We start from the raw sequence: 19,081 nt of genomic DNA on the forward strand, positions 1-19,081 counted from the left end.
ACCTTGAAGACGTAATTGTAAAGAAATCAGCGATTCAGTGGCTAATCTATGTATTCGAGCCAGATATGTTACGCAGAAGTTTTTAAGACTAAAAAATTTGAGCTTAAGAAACGAATTAAAAAAACAATCTGTCGTAATTTTCGTGCGCACTATGAAGATTGATATTCCGCTTTTGTTTTCAGACGCGTCTCTGGGATGCAAACGTGCACTGGCTCTGAAGTTTGAGACAACGTACATTCCTCCGGGAGACAGTCTTATATTCCAGGGGGACAGGCTGGACAACCTCTACTTCATTGGAAGGGGATCCATTGAGATACTCGGAGACAATGATGAAGTGGTCGCCATTCTAAGTGAGCTGATTATTCTCTGTTAGAAATCGAGTTGGAAACTTAACTTAAACTTTCAGAAATTGTAAAGTTTAAGTGCCGGAGATAATGTCAGGCCTAATTGGTTCAAAGTAACAAAGTTATTGAAATGAACCAAGCTAAGGTTAGCTGAGATCAGTATCTTGTTCAAGCGCTGTGTTTTAGATAATTATGAATAGCTGTAGGTTATTAATTGTTCGCGAACGAAGTTTGAAGCCAGTATTTGAAACGTGCATTATTCAAAATTTTTGCTTGACTGTTTTTGCGCTTTTCTTGTCGAACATTCTTTGACTTCTCAAGTGACATTTCTGAGCTTGACTTCATTTTTGGGTTAGCTCAATTGTTTTCATTCCAAAGTGAAGGTTTTGCTAAAATAAAAGCGTTTGCAGCATAGCAAAATTACAAGGGCCTGATAGCAAATGCTTCTGTTGAAGGTTCCGGAGGTCAGGGGTTGGAATCCCTCACTGGTCGGATGTTTTTGCAACCATAAATAAGAATTTCCTTGAATTAAATTGCCCCGCCTGTCGTTCGAGAGCAAGTTGTCCGATGTTAGTTGGTTATGTGTAATAGCCGCCGTCAGCCTCTCAAACAGCTGTTATTTAGGAGGTCTCCTTTTTTAATAGCTGCACAGCGATATCTGGGGCTATTATTGGCCTCCTCTTGGTGTTTTACAATTCAAAGAGTTTTTACAATTCAAAGAGTTTGAATTGTATTGGGGCGCGCTGTCTTCTAATTTTTTAAGATCTGTTCACACATTTTCGTGATTTTTGAAGTCAAATTGGAGTTGTGATTTTGGTCACGCCGAAACAGGAAGTGGAGCGAAAAAGCGAGTGGTTTTGCGGCGTGAAACGTTTTTGCTCAAATTTTAACGTAGAGTGAGAAAAGGGTGTTTGAACAAAAATTCGCTTTCTCGCTAGAGATAAGGTCAAATGAATGCTTGTCACTCTAAATGAAGGTTTTTTAAGAGCAGCTAATAGAAACAGCAGTAAGTTCTTAATACTGCTAATACGGATTCTTAATCAAAATAACATCTCAGCCCTTAATGAAAAGAATAAGTATCTTTTTTGGTCTGTCTTTTTTACCTTCTTTTTGAGACTACAGATCTATGAAGCTTTTGCGGTTATTTTCTGGCAATTTGCCAGCTATGTTTTTTCTATTTGGGACCTTTTTGTCTGTTCGCCTTGTAAAGAATATTATAATATTCTTCACGTGTAAAGTCATTGGCCTTAGCTTTTTAGCTACTTGTCTTCAACAGATCGCCAAGACTTAAAGAATTGACATAGTGCGTTAAGTTTTCAGAATTTGGTAGTGTACACTGCTAACTGGTATTGGTATTAAGCTAATTATCCGCCTGCTTAGAGGCTGAATTCACCTTGTTTATCAAATCAATAAAACTGCGAACCAATTTAGAAGTTTTTCCCACTTAAAAAATCCTTAAATGCATAATTATGTCCTCTCCTTCTTTCCTGTGCATTTTTTCAGCTGCGAGCTCGTTGTTGTTGCAATTGCAATCATATTCGGCATTTTTGGTTTCAGTCAAATCTCGATTTCCAATCGAACGAGTTAAAGTATTCATTGTTTCTTCTTAAGCGATCATTTTTAACTGGGACCGCTGTGTGTGTGTGTGTGTGTGTGTGTGTGTGTGTGTATGTGTGTGTGTGTGTATGTATGTATGTGTGTGTTTGTGTGTGTGTGCGTGTGTGTTTGTGTGTGTGTGTGTGCGCGCGCGTGTGTGTGTGTGTGTGCGTGTGTGTGTGTGTGTGTGTGAGTGTGTGTGTGTGTGTGTGTGTGTGTGTGTGTGTGTGTGTGTGTGTGTGTTTATGTGTGTGTGTGTGTGTGTGTGTGTGTGTGTGCGCGTGTGTGTAAAAAGTTGAGCAAAATTTTGATGCGTGGATTGGAACTGAATTGGCATCTTTTGACTAAGATATCAGGAGAGGGACAGTATCACAGCTGAGAGCCACAAATGGAAGATCTGTTAACTGATGAAAATTTATGAAACAGAATCTCATTTTTAAGTGCATAGTAAGTTCTTATTTTGGCAGACAATCTAGATATGTAGATCCTATCATCATTCGGGGACATTTGTATTGTTTACAGGTGCTGCTAACATTTCCAGAGTGTCTCCAGGCTGACATTCGACTGCATCTGAACAACGTCCTTCTTAGCAGATCCAATGTATTCACAGGTCCGCCAGTCAACAATTCTCCGCCATCCGCTCCCAGTCAAACTAAGAAACGGGAGCGTAAATTTTTCGATTATAATTAGCTAATAACTGTTGAATTAAGTTAACCTTGAAGACGTAATTGTAAAGAAATCAGCGATTCAGTGGCTAATCTATGTATTTGAGCCAGATATGTTACGCAGAAGTTTTTAAGACTAAAAAATTTGAGCTTAAGAAACGAATTAAAAAAACAATCTGTCGTAATTTTCGTGCGCACTATGAAGATTGATATTCCGCTTTTGTTTTCAGACGCGTCTCTGGGATGCAAACGTGCACTGGCTCTGAAGTTTGAGACGACGTACATTCCTCCGGGAGACAGTCTTATATTCCAGGGGGACAGGCTGGACAACCTCTACTTCATTGGAAGGGGATCCATTGAGATACTCGGAGACAATGATGAAGTGGTCGCCATTCTAAGTGAGCTGATTATTCTCTGTTAGAAATCGAGTTGGAAACTTAACTTAAACTTTCAGAAATTGTAAAGTTTAAGTGCCGGAGATAATGTCAGGCCTAATTGGTTCAAAGTAACAAAGTTATTGAAATGAACCAAGCTAAGGTTAGCTGAGATCAGTATCTTGTTCAAGCGCTGTGTTTTAGATAATTATGAATAGCTGTAGGTTATTAATTGTTCGCGAACAAAGTTTGAAGCCATTATTTTAAACGTGCATTATTCAAAATTTTTGCTTGACTGTTTTTGCGCTTTTCTTGTCGAACATTCTTTGACTTCTCAAGTGACATTTCTGAGCTTGACTTCATTTTTGGGTTAGCTCAATTGTTTTCATTCCAAAGTGAAGGTTTTGCTAAAATAAAAGCGTTTGCAGCATAGCAAAATTACAAGGGCCTGATAGCAAATGCTTCTGTTGAAGGCTCCGGAGGTCAGGGGTTGGAATCCCTCGCTGATCGGATGTTTTTGCAACCATAAATAAGAATTTCCTTGAATTAAATTGCCCCGCCTGTCGTTCGAGAGCAAGTTGTCCGACGTTAGTTGGTTATGTGTAATAGCCGCCGTCAGCCTCTCAAACAGCTGTTATTTAGGAGGTCTCCTTTTTAATAGCTGCACAGCGATATCTGGGGCTATTATTGACCTCCTCTTGGTGTTTTACAATTCAAAGAGTTTTTACAATTCAAAGAGTTTGAATTGTATTGGGGCGCGCTGTCTTTTAATTTTTTAAGATCTGTTCACACATTTTCGTGATTTTTGAAGTCAAATTGGAGTTGTGATTTTGGTCACGCCGAAACAGGAAGTGGAGCGAAAAAGCGAGTGGTTTTGCGGCGTGAAACATTTTTGCTCAAATTTTAACGTAGAGTGAGAAAAGGGTGTTTGAACAAAGATTCGGTTTCTCGCTAGTGGTTTTTTTCTTCACAAGCGGAAATTTCACTTTGGTTTTTACTGTTTTTTTCTAAATGGTTTTCCCAATTCATAAATAGTCCATTCTGGGCATAGTATTTTGTTATAATCAATTTTACATTTCTCGATAGGGGTTTTTTCTCGCTAGCGATATTTTGACATTGATTTTCTGTTTTTTTTTGTTTTTTGTATCTGATTTTTTAAGAAATGGTTTTCCCAATTCTTTCATAGTCTGTTCTAGGTCTAATTTTTTGTTGAGTCAATTAATATTCTTTGAATTGTACGTCAGGATTTTTCCTGCTGTTTTTTTTTATTTCCTCGTCAAGATTTTTGTTACTACCATATGACGTCACGGCCACTTTTTGTCCAATCTGTCACGCAATTTCAACAGGATTGCAAGCGTGACGTCATTTTTCAGTCTTATTGGAGCTAGTTTTTTTGTTCATTCGCGTGATTAAATTTTTGATCACGCGTGACTTAGCTCTCTCACAAAAATGATTTCCTCACAAAATTGACTTTTTAAATTTAGTTCAAAGAGATAAGGTCCAGTGAATGTATGTCACTCTAATTGAAGGTTATTTAAGAGCAGCTAATAGAAGCAGCAATAAGTTACACACATTCATAATCAAAATATAACGTCTCACCATTTAATGAAATATTTATTTTTGTCTTTTTTACTATCTTTTTGAGATTGAAGATCTACGAAGGTATTGCGGCTTTTTTCTGGCAATCTGCCAGCTATGGTTTTAATTGCTCTCAAACGAAGTTTGTAGCAATTATATTAGGCCTGTCGGTCTTTTTTTAATGCGATTTTTCGCTTGACCGATTTTTTGTCTGACGCTTTTGACTTTTCGTCCTCAAAAACGGGATAAACAGGTAGCGCCCAGCGGGCATTACGTGCTCTTAGAGCCTTTCAGCTCAAACTGTTTTGGAGACTTATACCTATACTTATGGTGTGAAGGGCGGTTCTTAGAGGTTGAAGACACCACCACTGTTGACCCCCCTATTGCCCCAACCCCCGCCCACCGCGCTTGGGCCCCCCACCCCTAGTGTTGCCCCCAATCAACCCCCGGTGCACCCTCTCCCCTCCCGATGCTAGCTACTGACGAACAACCGCTTGCTAAAAATGCAAATTTATAATATTTTTCAACTAATTTATACAATTTTTTTCAAGCTTTTTGAAAATTTTTGACCTTTTTTGTTATTTGCCATTCCTAAGCGTCAAAGAACCTCCTCTAGGGTTTGATAATAAGTTACTGAATTGTTTCTAGTGGTAATGGAAATGTTTCGACATTTTAAATTTACGAATTTTAGCAATTTTTTGACAAATCGTGCAATTTTTTCAAAATTTTTGACATTTTTTCCCTTTTTCAGGTCTTTCCAGACCCAGGGGCCTGAAAAAATCTTAAGGGGTTTGATAATAAGTTACTGAAAATTTTTTAGTGGCCATGGAACAGTTTTTGAACTTTTTAATGTGACAAATTTAGCATTTTTTTTTATAAAACTTGCTTTTTTCAAGTTTTTTTTTGAAATTTTTTGTTTATATTTTTCAGCCTTAAGAGCCAGGGAGGCTCCTCTAGGGTTTGAAAAGAGTTTACTGAATATTTTCTAGATGAAATGAATGTGTTTTTGACTTTCGTTGTCATTATTCAGATTTTTTTGAGCCTTAGAATTTGATAATAATTAACTGGAAAATTTTTGTTGGTGAAGGATTAATTGCCAACTTTTTTATATCACAAGTTTTAGCAATTTTTAAATTAAAATTTGAAATTTTAAAGGTTTTTGAAATTTTTTGCCATTTTTAAGGTTTCTCTAGACTCAAGGGCCACAAATCGTCTTTTTGGTGTTAATATGTTACTGCATTAATTATAGATGTAATCGAATGTTCTTCAAGATTCTAATATCACGAATATAAGCAATTTTTAAAATTTTTGCAATTTTTTTTCATTTTTTTGAACTTTCTCCGGCAACAGAGGCGCTGGGACCTCCTCCAAGGTTTGATAATAAGCTGCTGCATAGTTTCTAGAGTTAATGGGATGGTAATTAACATTTTTCACTCCAGTTTTAGTAATCTGGATAAAATTTAAATTTTTCACAATTTTGGACAATTTTTTTGTTCCAATTGTATGGATCTTCATGAGCCTGTGAAATGATATCAGGCTTGAAACAGGGATACCGGAAAGTTTCTTGAGACAATGAAATTGTTCTTAAGATATTAATGTCTGGAATTTAAGCAAGATTTTTTTAAAGATTGCAATTTTCAATTTTTTTCATTTTGTCCTTTACTGAGTTTAACGACCATTACTGGCCAACGAAATTTTTCAATTCTCGGAGATGGGTTATTTGACAGAACTTTCGAGACAAAAAATGATTTTGAACTTTTTATTACGAAGTTGAAAACTTTTTTAATTTTGCGTTTTTCAGTTTTTTTCTATATGATTTAATTATTAACAAGGTTAGAAAACTAGAAGTTGCAGTGTAGAATCCAATCATGGAAGATATTCCTGTCTCTTCCGGTTAGGGTTCCGTTCCTTCTCTTTCTCGTTCATGTTTTATCTCTCTTTCTCTCTCTCTCTCTCTCTCTCTCTTTGTTGATGCCGCACTTCAGCTGCTGTTATGTGGCGTAATGTCATCATCTCTGATTCTCATTATCAATGAGTTATAGTTGAAATGTTTTTTTATCATAAATGATCTAACAGGCACTTAGGAAACCATTGTTAATTGCTTTCCAATTTATTTATCCTGTTTGTCTTTTATGCAATTTTTCGCTTGGCCGATTTTTCGTCTGACCCAGTTGACTTTTGTCTTCAGAAACGGGATAAAGAGGTAGCGCCCTGAGAACAACCGCTCACCGGTCGTTTGAGAGCAATTCGCCCGACGTTAGTCGGATATGTTTAATTGGCATTACCTTTATCACATTTTTCGTTTTACATAAGTCACGACTTTCACGTTTGAGTTCTGACTCACTCACTGTTTCAGCTGAATGGATTTTAAGTTCTTTCATGTATTGAATTACGCAAGATAGTGAATACAATCAAGGTCAAAAGAGCAAAATCAAAAGAGACGGGATAAACCGATAAAGCCCGGTCATTAAGTCATTGAGATTTAGGTTAATAAAGTTCATTAGTATTTGTTAGCTGACCTTGGTATTCAGCTTATTAGCTTTCAGTTTGGAAGCTGAATTAAGTAGTTTTAGAATTTTTGACACTGAAAAAATTAGAAAAGAAATTGGTCAATTTCTCTTCTTTTTTTCGTTTTCCGTTTCAATCCCGAATCGCATCAAGCGCGTCAACGGCGGCTATTTTTCGGCAATCTGCCGGCTATGTTTAGCTGTGTAACCCTCCCAGACCTATCTTTAATTGAATTTTTAGTCAGGGTAACTCCAGGTATAGATTTAATTCCGATATGTTTGATTAAGCTAACCATGTTTGGTCTCACTTAGGATTCCCACTATAAATCATAGTGCTTTGATTATATTCCCAGCTTGATTTTTAATTGCTCTCATCTAATTTTGAGGCAATTATTGTAAAGGTGTGTTTGCTTTTATGCAAAATGTTTACTTGATCGATTTTATTTCATCGTTAAGATGTAAGATTGGTATCCGGGATGTTGCTGTTCAAACCCAAGTGAGGTCGGATTTTTTGCACCCGTAACAATCTTCTAAGCTACACCCTAATTTAAAATGCCGCAGGCCTGTCGCTAAAGAGCAATTCGTCCGACTTTAGTCGGATTTTGTTTTTCCTTGAAAATGTGATATGTACGATCTTTTGAAAGCCTTTTTATCTCACAGATTAAAGTCACCATCTTGATCCATTAATCAGATATCTCTGAATTTTGTAAAAATCATTGTGTTCTCATTGATGAGAAATTCTAACTGCTTTTGTATAACTTTTTAGAAAAGTTTTTTATCTTTTTTATCCGCGTACAAAAAGCTGTAACCGAACTGGTTATGGGAGTAACAGTTTTGAAGTCACTGAAAGGAATTAAAAAAACAAAAGCAATTGGTTTTTTGGCTGTCATAATCTTTTACTGCTTTTTATTTTTGCATTTCTTTTGCTCGCGTACATTTTAATGGATCAGCAAACAGAGTAGATTTTGACCTACACAGGAAAGGCACAGGACTTCCCAGTTTGGAGGACTAGGTTTGTGGCGATGCAAGCGAAGGCGCTCTACAAATTTTTGGCGAACGAGGAGTAACTCGCTGAGCCCGAGCCCTAGCTCAAAGGAGCAATCAACTGAAATAAGAAGGCACAGAAATCGAGGAAGGATGCATGTTAGAGGGCTGTTGTAGAGATCAAGGATGAGAGAAACATTGTGTTGTGCCGTCTGGAGGTTACTCCAGAGGCAACAACGGTCATTCTGACGAAACATGACTGTGTGCAAGACGAAGGCACTGGAGATGGTTCAAAAACTTTCATGTATTGAATTATGCAAGATAGTGAATACAATCAAGGTCAAAAGAGCAAAATCAAAAGAGACGGGATAAACCGATAAAGCCCGGTCATTAAGTCATTGAGATTTAGGTTATTAAAGTTCATTAGTGTTTTGTAGCTGACCTTGGTATTCAGCTTATTAGCTTTCAGTTTGTAAGCTGAATTAAGTAGTTTTAGAATTTAGCCGAATCTGCACGCCGAATTAGAACACTTTTTGACACTGAAAAAATTAGAAAAGATTTTGGTCAATTTCTCTTCTTTTTTTCGTTTTCCGTTTCAATCCCGAATCGCATAAAGCGCGTCAACGGCGGCTCTTTTCCGGCAATATGCCGGCTATGTTTAGCTGTGTAACCCTCCCAAACCTATCTTTAATTGAATATATAGTCAGGGTAACTCCAGGTATAGATTTAATTCCGGTATGGTTGATTAAGCTAACCATGTTTGGTCTCACTTAGAATTCCCACTATAAATCATGGTGCTTTGATTATATTCCCAGCTTGATTTTTAATTGCTCTCAATTAGTTTTGAGGCAATTATTGTAAAGGTGTGTTTGCTTTTATGCAAAATTTTTACTTTATCGATTTTACTTCATCGTTAAGATGTAAGATTACTATCCGGGAAGTTGCTGTTCAAACCCAAGTGAGGTCGGATTTTTTGCACTCGTAACAATTTTCTTAGCTACACCCTAATTTAAAATGCTGCAGGCCTGTCGCTAAAGAGCAATTCTTCCGACTTTAGTCGGATTTTGTTTTTCCTTGAAAATGTGATATGTACGATATTTTGAAAGCCTTTTTATCTCACAAATTAAAGTCACAATCTTGATCCATTAATCAGATATCTCTTAATTTTGTAAAAATCATTGTGTTCTCATTAATGAGAAATTCTAACTGCTTTTGTATAAATTTTTAGAAAAGTTTTTTATCTTTTTTATCCGCGTACAAACAGCTGTAACCGAATTGTTTATGGGACTAATAGTTTTGAAGTGACTGAAAGGAATTAAAAAACAAAAGCAATTGCTTTTTTGGCTCTCATAATCTTTTACTGCTTTTTCTTTTTGCAATTCTTTCGCTCGCTTACTTTTTAATGGATCAGCAAACAGTGAAGATTTTGACCTACACGGGAAACGCACAGGACTTCCCAGTTTGGAGGACTAGGTTTGTGGCGATGCAAACGAAGGCGATCTACAAATTTTTGGCGAACAAGGGGCAACTCGCTGAGCCCGAGCCCTAGCTCAAAGGAGCAAGCAACTGAAATAAGAAGGCACAGAAATCGAGGAAAGATGCATGTTAGAGGGCTGTTGTAGAGATCAAGGGTAAGAGAAACATTGTGTTGTGCCGTCTGGAAGTTACTCTAGAGGCAATAACGGTCATTCTGACGAAACATGACTGTGTGCAAGACCAAGGCACTGGAGATGGTTCAAAAACTTTCATGTATTGAATTACGCAAGATAGTGAATACAATCAGGGTCAAAAGAGCAAAGTCAAAAGCGACGGGATAGACCGATAAAGCCCGGTCATTAAGTCATTGAGATTTAGGTGATTAAAGTTCATTAGTGTTTGGTAGCTGACCTTGGTATTCAGCTTATTAGCTTTCAGTTTGGAAGCTGAATTAAGTAGTTTTAGAATTCAGCCGAATCCGCACGCCGAATTAGAACACTTTTTGACAGTGAAAAAATTAGAAAAGAGATTGGTCAATTTCTCTTTTTTTTCGTTTTCCGTTTCAATCCCGAAGTGCATCAAGCGCGTCAAGGGCGGCTATTTTCCGGCAATCTGCCGGCTATGTTTAGCTGTGTAACCCTCCCAGACCTATCTTTAATTGAATATTTAGTCAGGGTAACTCCAGGTATAGATCTAATTCCGGTATGATTTATTAATTTAACCATGTTTGGTCTCACTTAGGGTTCCCACTATAAATCATGGTGCTTTGATTAGATTCATATCTTGATTTTTAATTGCTCTCAACTAGTTTTGAGGCAATTATTGTAAAGGTGTGTTTGCTTTTATGCAAAATTTTTGCTTGATCGATTTTACTTCATCGTTAAGATGTAAGATTACTATCCGGGAAGTTGCTGTTCAAACCCAAGTGAGGTCGGATTTTTTGCACCCGTAACAATTTTCTAAGCTACACCCTAATTTAAAATGCCGCAAGCTTGTCGCTAAAGAGCAATTCGTCCGACTTTAGTCGGATTTATTTTTTCCTTGAAAATGTGATATGTACGATATTTTGAAAGCCTTTTTATCTCACAAAATAAAGTCACCACCTTGATCCATTAATCAGATATCTCTGAATTTTGTAAAAATCATTGTGTTCTCATTGATGAGAAATTCTAACTGCTTTTGTATAACTTTTTAGAACAGTTTTTTATCTTTTTTATCCGCGTACAAACAGCTGTAACCGAACTGCTTATGGGACTAACAGTTTTGAAGTGACTGAAAGGAATTAAAAAACAAAAGCAATTGGTTTTTTGGCTGTCATAATCTTTTACTGCTTTTTATTTTTGCAATTCTTTAGCTCGCTTACATTTTAATGGATCAGCAAACAGTGAAGATTTTGACCTACACGGGAAAGGCACAGGACTTCCCAGTTTGGAGGACTAGGTTTGTGGCGATGCAAGCGAAGGCGCTCTACAAATTTTTGGAGAACGAGGAGCAACTCTCTGAGCCCCAGCCCTAGCTCAAAGGAGCAAGCAACTGAAATAAGAAGACACAGAAATCGAGAAAGGATGCATGTCAGAGGGCTGTTGTAGAGATCAAGGTTAAGAGAAAAATTGTGTTGTGCCGTCTGGAAGTTACTCTAGAGGCAACAACTGTCATTCTGACGAAACATGACTGTGTGCAAGACGAAGGCACTGGAAATGGTTCAAAATTTTTCATGTATTGAATTACGCAAGATAGTGAATACAATCAAGGTCAAAAGAGCAAAATCAAAAGCGACGGGATAAACCGATAAAGCCCGGTCATTAAGTCATTGAGATTTAGGTTATTAAAGTTCATTAGTGTTTGGTAGCTGACCTTGGTATTCAGCTTATTAGCTTTCAGTTTGGAAGCTGAATTAAGTGGTTTTAGAATTCAGCCGAATCTGCACGCCGAATTAGAAGACTTTTTGACTCTGAAAAATCTTTTTTCTCTCAATTTTTTTTGACTTTTTGACTCTCAATCCCGAAGTGCATCAAGGGCGTCAATGGCGGCTATTTTCCGGCAATCTGACGGCTTTGTTTAGCTGTGTAACCCTCCCAGACCTACCTTTAATTGAATATTTAGTCAGGGTAACTCCAGGTATAGATTTAATTCCGATATGGTTGATTAAGCTAACCATGTTTGGTCTCACATAGGATTCCCACTATAAATCATGGTGCTTTGATTAGATTCATATCTTGATTTTTAATTGCTCTCAACTAGTTTTGAGGCAATTATTGTAAAGGTGTGTTTGCTTTTATTTTTTTTTCTTTTTAAAAAAAACAAAAAAAAACAATAGAGGGCCGTGTACACCATCCGGCATCGATGGATGTAGGTCGAGAAATAGGGCATGATGAGTAGCACTTAGTAGCCGGATGCTGCACTCCAAGCTGTTCCCCTCCAGACAGTGTAAAGACGGCCCAGTCACAAAAATAAATAACAAGTGGAGAGGAAAGCACCTATATATATATAGCACACATAGGGAAATAGAATGGAAGGATTAAAATAAAAATGGAACATCAAGGAATAAGCAAATGGAAAAGGATAAGCAGCCAAACACTCAGTGCAGCCTTCCCTCCTCCACGACGGCGCTAATCGAAGTCTCACTGAGAACACGAGGCTTGAGGGCACGACATCCCCTCAAGCAGAGAACGCAGCTCCTCAGAAGTGCGAAGCTGATTTTCGTTCGGATGTAGCTTATAGTGTCGGCGTACGGCTCTCCGCGTTTTTCGCTGATCTTGGTTGCGAGTTGTTTCATAACGCGCGATGCTGATGGACCTGCACCACCCGAACAAGCAAAAACCAGTGCATTGAAGCTGCTGTGTTCGGTTTCGCGGATTCGCTCTTCGTACTTATTTCGCTTGATGCTCTCGTGATATTTGTATGCATCTTTTATGGTCTTAGGGCAGCTCTTCGCATGAGGGTTGAAAATCTTCACATCGAAGAAAGTGCGATTAAAGCGGGAGCCCCACAGACCGTTTGCCTTGATGTCCAGTCGAGCGTCATCATCAGTGGTGGTGGAATTACTCGAGAAGATTTCTCCATCGAGCGACTGAAGTTTTGGCTCTATCTGTACATCGTGGCAAACGTCATCCATCAGGTTTGCAAACACATCTCTAATTTCGTTGTGTCGTAGGTGCGTATAACCACCTTTAGCGCAATGGAGGGCATGGGTGAGGCTGAATTCTTTCCCGCATGGGCATATGGCTGGCGTGTTCTTCGCTTCCCAGGTGTAGCGAAGTGCTATTCCATCACGGAACTCAGTCTTCGTGAGGTCAAAACCATGTTTTGACAACGGAAGCGCGTTAAGCCAGCTTGATGCTCCTTTCTCCGAGGCCAGCTGGATGGTATACTTCATTTCTGGTAGATTGTTTTCGATTCTGGATTTTTTCGAGATGAGTTCACGTTGATTGTCTGCTTTCTGTCTGAGACTGATCTTGGTTTGTTCTACTTCACATTGTTGAATATTATTGAATGACGCCAATGGTCTTGAGAGTTCAACTGATTGCTCAAGATTTTTGTGAAGATCTTGTGGGAGGGCGATGTTAAGCCCACCCATTCTGAGAGGGAGAGAAAAAAGTTCTCTTTCCTCTTGGATTACTTCTTTGCCGACGATGTTCGGTATGACTCGGCCAAGCCGCTCCTCCACCTTGTCCAGAAACCCGTCCATGGAAGGTGTAGTACGCGAGAGGAAGCTCAACTTCTGTTGAACCCCCTTCGTCAAACATGCATAGGCATTCTGGGGAGAGGTGAGAGCAAATTGACCAAGTCTGTCTAAACTTTTTGTGTATTTAGTTTCTGCATCTTTCAGGAAATTTTTACTGGCCTCAGAGCTTCCGATAACTGATCCCAGGACTCGAGCGCCCTGCGTGATTTCCACATTTGTGCCTGCAAACACAGTTGACGCTTGGCGCTCGCCTCCTGGCTTAATTATCAACTGACACTTCGGAGCATTGACAAGATATCCATACTTGGGACCAAGCTCAGTGAGCTTGTCGAAGAGTACCCTGATATCTTTTAGCTTACCAACGACGCTACCATCATCAGCATACCATTTTTGTGTCAAAGAGTCATTATGAAGTCTTGTTATTAGGGGTAGGATTGCGATTCCATACATTGCCATCGCAAGGGGATCGCCTTGTGTCGTACCTTCCTGAGACAGTATGGTCGACTTACCGATGTAGAGATGAGACGGGTGGCTATAGGAATTCTGTAAGGCAACATGCAAAGATGGGCATAAGGCTTTCACGTTCTCTAATGCTGTTAGTCTATTGAGCACGTTAAAAGCGTTTTTGGCATCAATTAGAAGAATTGCTTCGTTTTCGGGATCATCAAAACTGTGGCGAAGCGAATGTATGGCATGTTCTGTGCCACATTTCTGGCCCAGGCACAGTTGCATGTTTCCACCCGAGGGATGTTAGATCTTGCCTGATGCAGTCGACGATTATGCGTCCGGTGATGCGACGCATTACTTCACCAATACCAATAGGTCTCACACCTGGACATTTATCCAGAGCCACTAGTCGACAACCATTGTATGTAATCAAATCATCCGGTGGTATTATGGACGTGGCCAGCCTCTTAGCAAACTTGGCAACAAGCTTGCACAGATTCGTGGAGGTTTGCCCGAAAGCAGAAAGTAGTCTACGCCAGTCATCGGCATCGAGACCTGAAGGCCCGGCACTGCCATGAGTCTTCATTGCATGCTTTCGGACGAGCCTGGCATTGATTTTGTCGAAGACAGCGGGGTGGTAAGGAAGCGTGCGTGGATGTTCTCAAAATTTTTGCTTGATCGATTTTACTTCATCGTTAAGATGTAAGATTACTATCTGGGAAGTTGCTGTTCAAACCCAAGTGAGGTCGAATTTTTTGCACCCGTAACAATTTTCTAAGCTACACCCTAATTTAAAATGCCGCAAGCTTGTCGCTAAAGAGCAATTCGTCTGACTTTAGTCGGATTTATTTTTTCCTTGAAAATGTGATATGTACGATATTTTGAAAGCCTTTTTATCTCACAAAATAAAGTCACCACCTTGATCCATTAATCAGATATCTCTGAATTTTGTAAAAATCATTGTGTTCTCATTGATGAGAAATTCTAACTGCTTTTGTATAACTTTTTAGAACAGTTTTTTATCTTTTTTATCCGCGTACAAACAGCTGTAACCGAACTGGTTATGGGACTAACAGTTTTGAAGTCACTGAAAGGAATTAAAAAATAAAAGCAATTGATATTTTGGCTGTCATAATCTTTTACTGCTTCTTAGTTTTGCAATTCTTTCGCTCGCTTAAATCTTAATGGATCAGCAAACATTGAAGATTTTGACCTACACGGGAAAGGCACAGGACTTCCCAGTTTGGAGGACTAGGTTTGTGGCGATGCAAGCGAAGGCGCTCTACAATTTTTTGGCGAACGAGTAGCAACTCGATGAGCCCGAGCCCTAGCTTAAAGGAGCAAGCAACTGAAATAAGAAGGCACAGAAATCGAGGAAGGATGCATGTTAGGGGGCTGTTGTAGAGATCAAGGATTAGAGAAACATTGTGTTGTGCCTTCTGGAAGTTACTCTAGAGGAAACAACGGTCATTCTAACGAAACATGACTGTGTGCAAGACGAAGGCACTGGAGATGACTCAAAAACTTGGAAGTTTTTTGCAAGAGATTTTAGAGGGCTCATACCCCGACAGTTGTGACTTTGGTGGCACAGCTGGCTGGACTGACCAAAAAGCAGTCTCAGAGACCTTCATCAATGCTTCGGTCTGTCGCTGAGGCATGAAAGATTTCTCAATTAGGTTAGCTTCATGCCAGCAATAGATTTTACAGTTGGAGAAGGCTGTAGAAGTTTCATGAGAGCAATGCACAAAGGCGCAATGGACAGAGTGCTTCAGTGGTACTAGCAGTGAAGCCTGACTTCAGGAAGGGACCAAGAAAGGAAACTAATATACCGATGGGGTACCTGGACGCCGTGAAAAAGACTGCAGGAGGACGGAAACAGCACAATGCAGCACAGTCAAAGGCATTGGGTCCAACATTGACAAAATAAGAGGAAGTGCTCCAGGCAGTTCTTACCCAGGGGAGGAAGGTAGAGATCTTGAAGAACGGTGGCTCAAATTACATAGTGACAAACATTGATGCCCATTCAATCATTGGTGAGAAACTTGAGGGAGAAGTTTCTTAAGTAGTGTGCACACGTTGTGTGAGGAGCAACATACTCTCGAGCAGATGGGACGTCCATTGGGAACTCAAGATTCTGTGTATGCCTAGGTTGTCTTCAAAGCGTATCTCAATCTCAAGATGCGTGGGTTGGGACGTAGCTTCATTTTCGAGAGAGGAAATAGTTGCATGAAGCACCACCTGGGAACCCCACCAGAGTTAAACTAAGACAAGGGGATAATTTGTTTCACTTGCATGCAAAGAATTTCCTCTGAGTAGTTTAATATGCACTGTATAGACGCATACATTCTGTAAGACGACCATACCAGCGGCGCCACAACAGAATGTGTTAGCTGAAATGTGCAGCTGAATATTCGGAAGATTCTTGCTCATCGACACAGGACTTAAAAAAATGATGCATGGAGAAGCTATTCTCCGTGTAATCGGGATCACAAATTTGGCTTTAAGACGAGGAGAAGAAAGATGCCCTGCAGATTATTAGAAGTTCGAAACCTAAATGTTCAATAGATAATGAATTTATTTTCGGTAGCACAGTCTTCATGAAGCAGAAAGATCGGAACGTGAGCAATTGTGGTGAGTTATGATACTGCGTGCAAGGAAAACCGGGTGTTTATATACCTAAGTAAAGCAAAATCATGCTAGTTCGAGATATGACTTTCAAGGAATGTGAAGTGGGCTCAATCCAAGATGACTGCGAAGAGGCACAGGGACCATCTCATGCACTCAAAGAAGAATGGCATTATGCAGATTGCATAGACAAACAGCATTGAGGGGAGAGAGAGAGCTCAGGTGTTGAACAGGAAGCTACGAAGAATTCACTGCTAATGGAAGGCGATGGGCGCAGGATCTCTTGCAGCCAGTAATAAAGAGGGTTGCTGTCTCAGAGACGGTTGGCTTCAGTGATGATACACAGTCGCTATAGAACAGAGCTGAACCCTTACAATGATCTCGAGCAAATAGCGTTTCACATTTTATGGAAAAACCGGAACTCATCTCGCTGTGGCTGAGAAGACCTACGTTTAACCTCAGACTGTCTATAATGCCAACTAAAGTGAAGAGTGAGAACAATAGCACCGTGTAATGAGGGATGGGGAAAAGACCATCCAAGATATTGCGACTTGCATCCTAGTGATACCATCAACGGGCCGTGACCTAATTGCGATAAAATGGTTTTTGTAAAGTGGAACTGAGAACCAGTGGTCACGTTAGCAAGTGCAAAGGAAGACGTGCTGAAGTGTTTCGAACAGGAGGAATGACTGGACTGCTCTGAGACTTAATCCTTGCAAACCAGACACGTTCAAGATTGTACTTCAGCGAAGCAAGGCTATGTGATAAACCAATCTGATGTGATGACAGCTTTCTTTTACTCACTTTTTGACGAAGTGTATCTGGAAAAAGCTCAAGAGTTTGTGAATTAAAGACAAGGGAAAGGATAAGAGAGTTTGGCGACTAAGTTACTCAATTTATGTTCTGTCGCAGGCAGCTAACAACTGGTACAACGAAATTGGAAAGTTTGATACATGGATTAACCAGAAACAGGTGTGATCATTTCTTGTCTGCAGGAGCAGAAAGAGAGGTTCGAACTTCATTTTGGTCGTGACTGATGATATCATTACAGCATCGAGAAACACGACAGTAATCTCCGACACACCAAGAAATCGCGAGAACTTTTTTTTCATATAGAAGACAGACGGAGTGTTTACTGGTTCCTGGGCCTACGAATGTAGCAAATCAACAGTCCACCAAGAGCGCTGCATAGAGACGATGCCTCAGCGGACCTAAATGAATAAGTGCAAACCCTCAAGAACTCCAGCTTGCATCAGCTGAAAATTTTATGCAGGACAGAATGGAGGCGGTGAAGTGGATCTCAGAATATACGGAACCTTGACGGGGACAGATATCATGTTCACGGTTAATGTTTTGGTCAGACATATGAATGCATCCACAATTTAACACTGGCAGTGTTTAATTGTTACTGAACCACCCTCAAAATTATTGAAATGAACCACGCTGAGTTTAGCTGAGAAGATATATATATATATATATATATATATATATATATATATATATCATGTATATATTTTCATATTTATACTCATCTTGCTGTGACTGAGAAGACCTACGTTTAACCTAAAACTGTATAAAACCAAAAATCCATAACCTAACATTCTCTTCTATCCTTACTTCTTACCCAGCACCAAAGTTCCAAAAACTTAATCTTTCCTTTCAGATTTCTAGACTCTTTAACAGCTCATTTGAAGCCCTCGTAGGTTCTTTTATATGCCAACGCTCTCTATTTTTCAACGAGCTGGCTTTTTTGAATTGTCATGTAGAAATATCGCTTGGATCCCAAAAAGTGCTTATCGAATCAAGCAATGGGGACTGATCTCGATGGGTCAGTGCACTATTCACTGATAACGAGAAAACGTTGCGTTCATGGTTTTTCCATCCAAAGAACAAATCTGTTAGCATTGAAGGATGTTTTCTAGGCCCTGAAGACGTGTTTGGAGACGCGGAGGCATTTGGGTCTCCAAATTGTGCGGTTGGGAAGAGTAGGTATGTAGTGAGGGCACTCACATACTGTGACCTGCACCGGATCAAACACGATGACCTACTCAGTGTTCTTGATTGGTACCCGGAGTTCATGGCCAGTTTCTATGAGAAGTTGCAGGTCACTTTCACACTCAGAGATGTAAGTCAAAGTATTTCTAAACATCGTCCGTTTTCATTTGTTAATAACCAATCTTATCTCCTTCTTGCTCCAGAATATGACCATATATCATTGATAGATATAGATATGCATTTTTATTAATAGCCTTGCCGCCCTATTTTTACCATTGAAACAGTTTGAATTGTTCTGGCGCGCTGTTCTCCTAGGACTCGATATTGATGCAGGAAAAGAAACGCGTGAAAAACGTTGCCTTACTGCTGATTAATTGTGATGAGTGGATTGAAAGGAGAGTAGAGTGGTTTTTTGTTCAAACCGCTAGTTTTGAGAGAGCGAAGAATTAAGGTGTGAAAAATTTTCTCTTAGAAAGTTCTTGTTCATGTGCGGCTTTTTTGAGCAGTTTTATTTACTTTCAACCATTGTTTTCTGCTTTAATGGATTGAATAGGCTATAGTAATAATATTAGGGTTGCCGTAACTGTGTTCCGAAGTTTTATGGTAAAATAAATGAGTTTTAAGCAAATTTGGAGGTTTTTTAATAGCCGCTTCAGCTTCTCAGCCGGCTATTATAGCGCTCCTATTTTTTACAATTCAAAGAATTTGAATTGTATTGGCGCGCTGTCTTTTTTTACAATTCAAAGAATTTGAATTGTATTGAGGCGCTGTCTTTCTTTCACGATCTGTTCACACATTTTCATGA

General features: G+C 39.3%; 1 protein-coding gene across 1 annotated transcript in view; it reads left to right on the forward strand.

Annotated features, from left to right (window-relative positions):
* The window catches only part of LOC142338076 (uncharacterized), a 200,544-nt gene that overhangs the window by 159,680 nt on the left and 21,783 nt on the right, over positions 1 to 19,081 (forward strand). Inside the window, exons 19-22 of the mRNA XM_075387709.1 lie at positions 183 to 370; positions 2,382 to 2,550; positions 2,836 to 3,003; positions 18,204 to 18,406. Of these exons, the coding sequence (XP_075243824.1) occupies positions 183 to 370; positions 2,382 to 2,550; positions 2,836 to 3,003; positions 18,204 to 18,406 (728 nt within the window). The remainder of the gene's footprint in view (positions 1 to 182; positions 371 to 2,381; positions 2,551 to 2,835; positions 3,004 to 18,203; positions 18,407 to 19,081) is intronic.

This window comes from Convolutriloba macropyga, chromosome 4 (assembly GCF_964194025.1).
Source record: "Convolutriloba macropyga chromosome 4, txConMacr16.3, whole genome shotgun sequence".
Classification (NCBI taxonomy): domain Eukaryota; kingdom Metazoa; phylum Xenacoelomorpha; order Acoela; family Convolutidae; genus Convolutriloba; species Convolutriloba macropyga.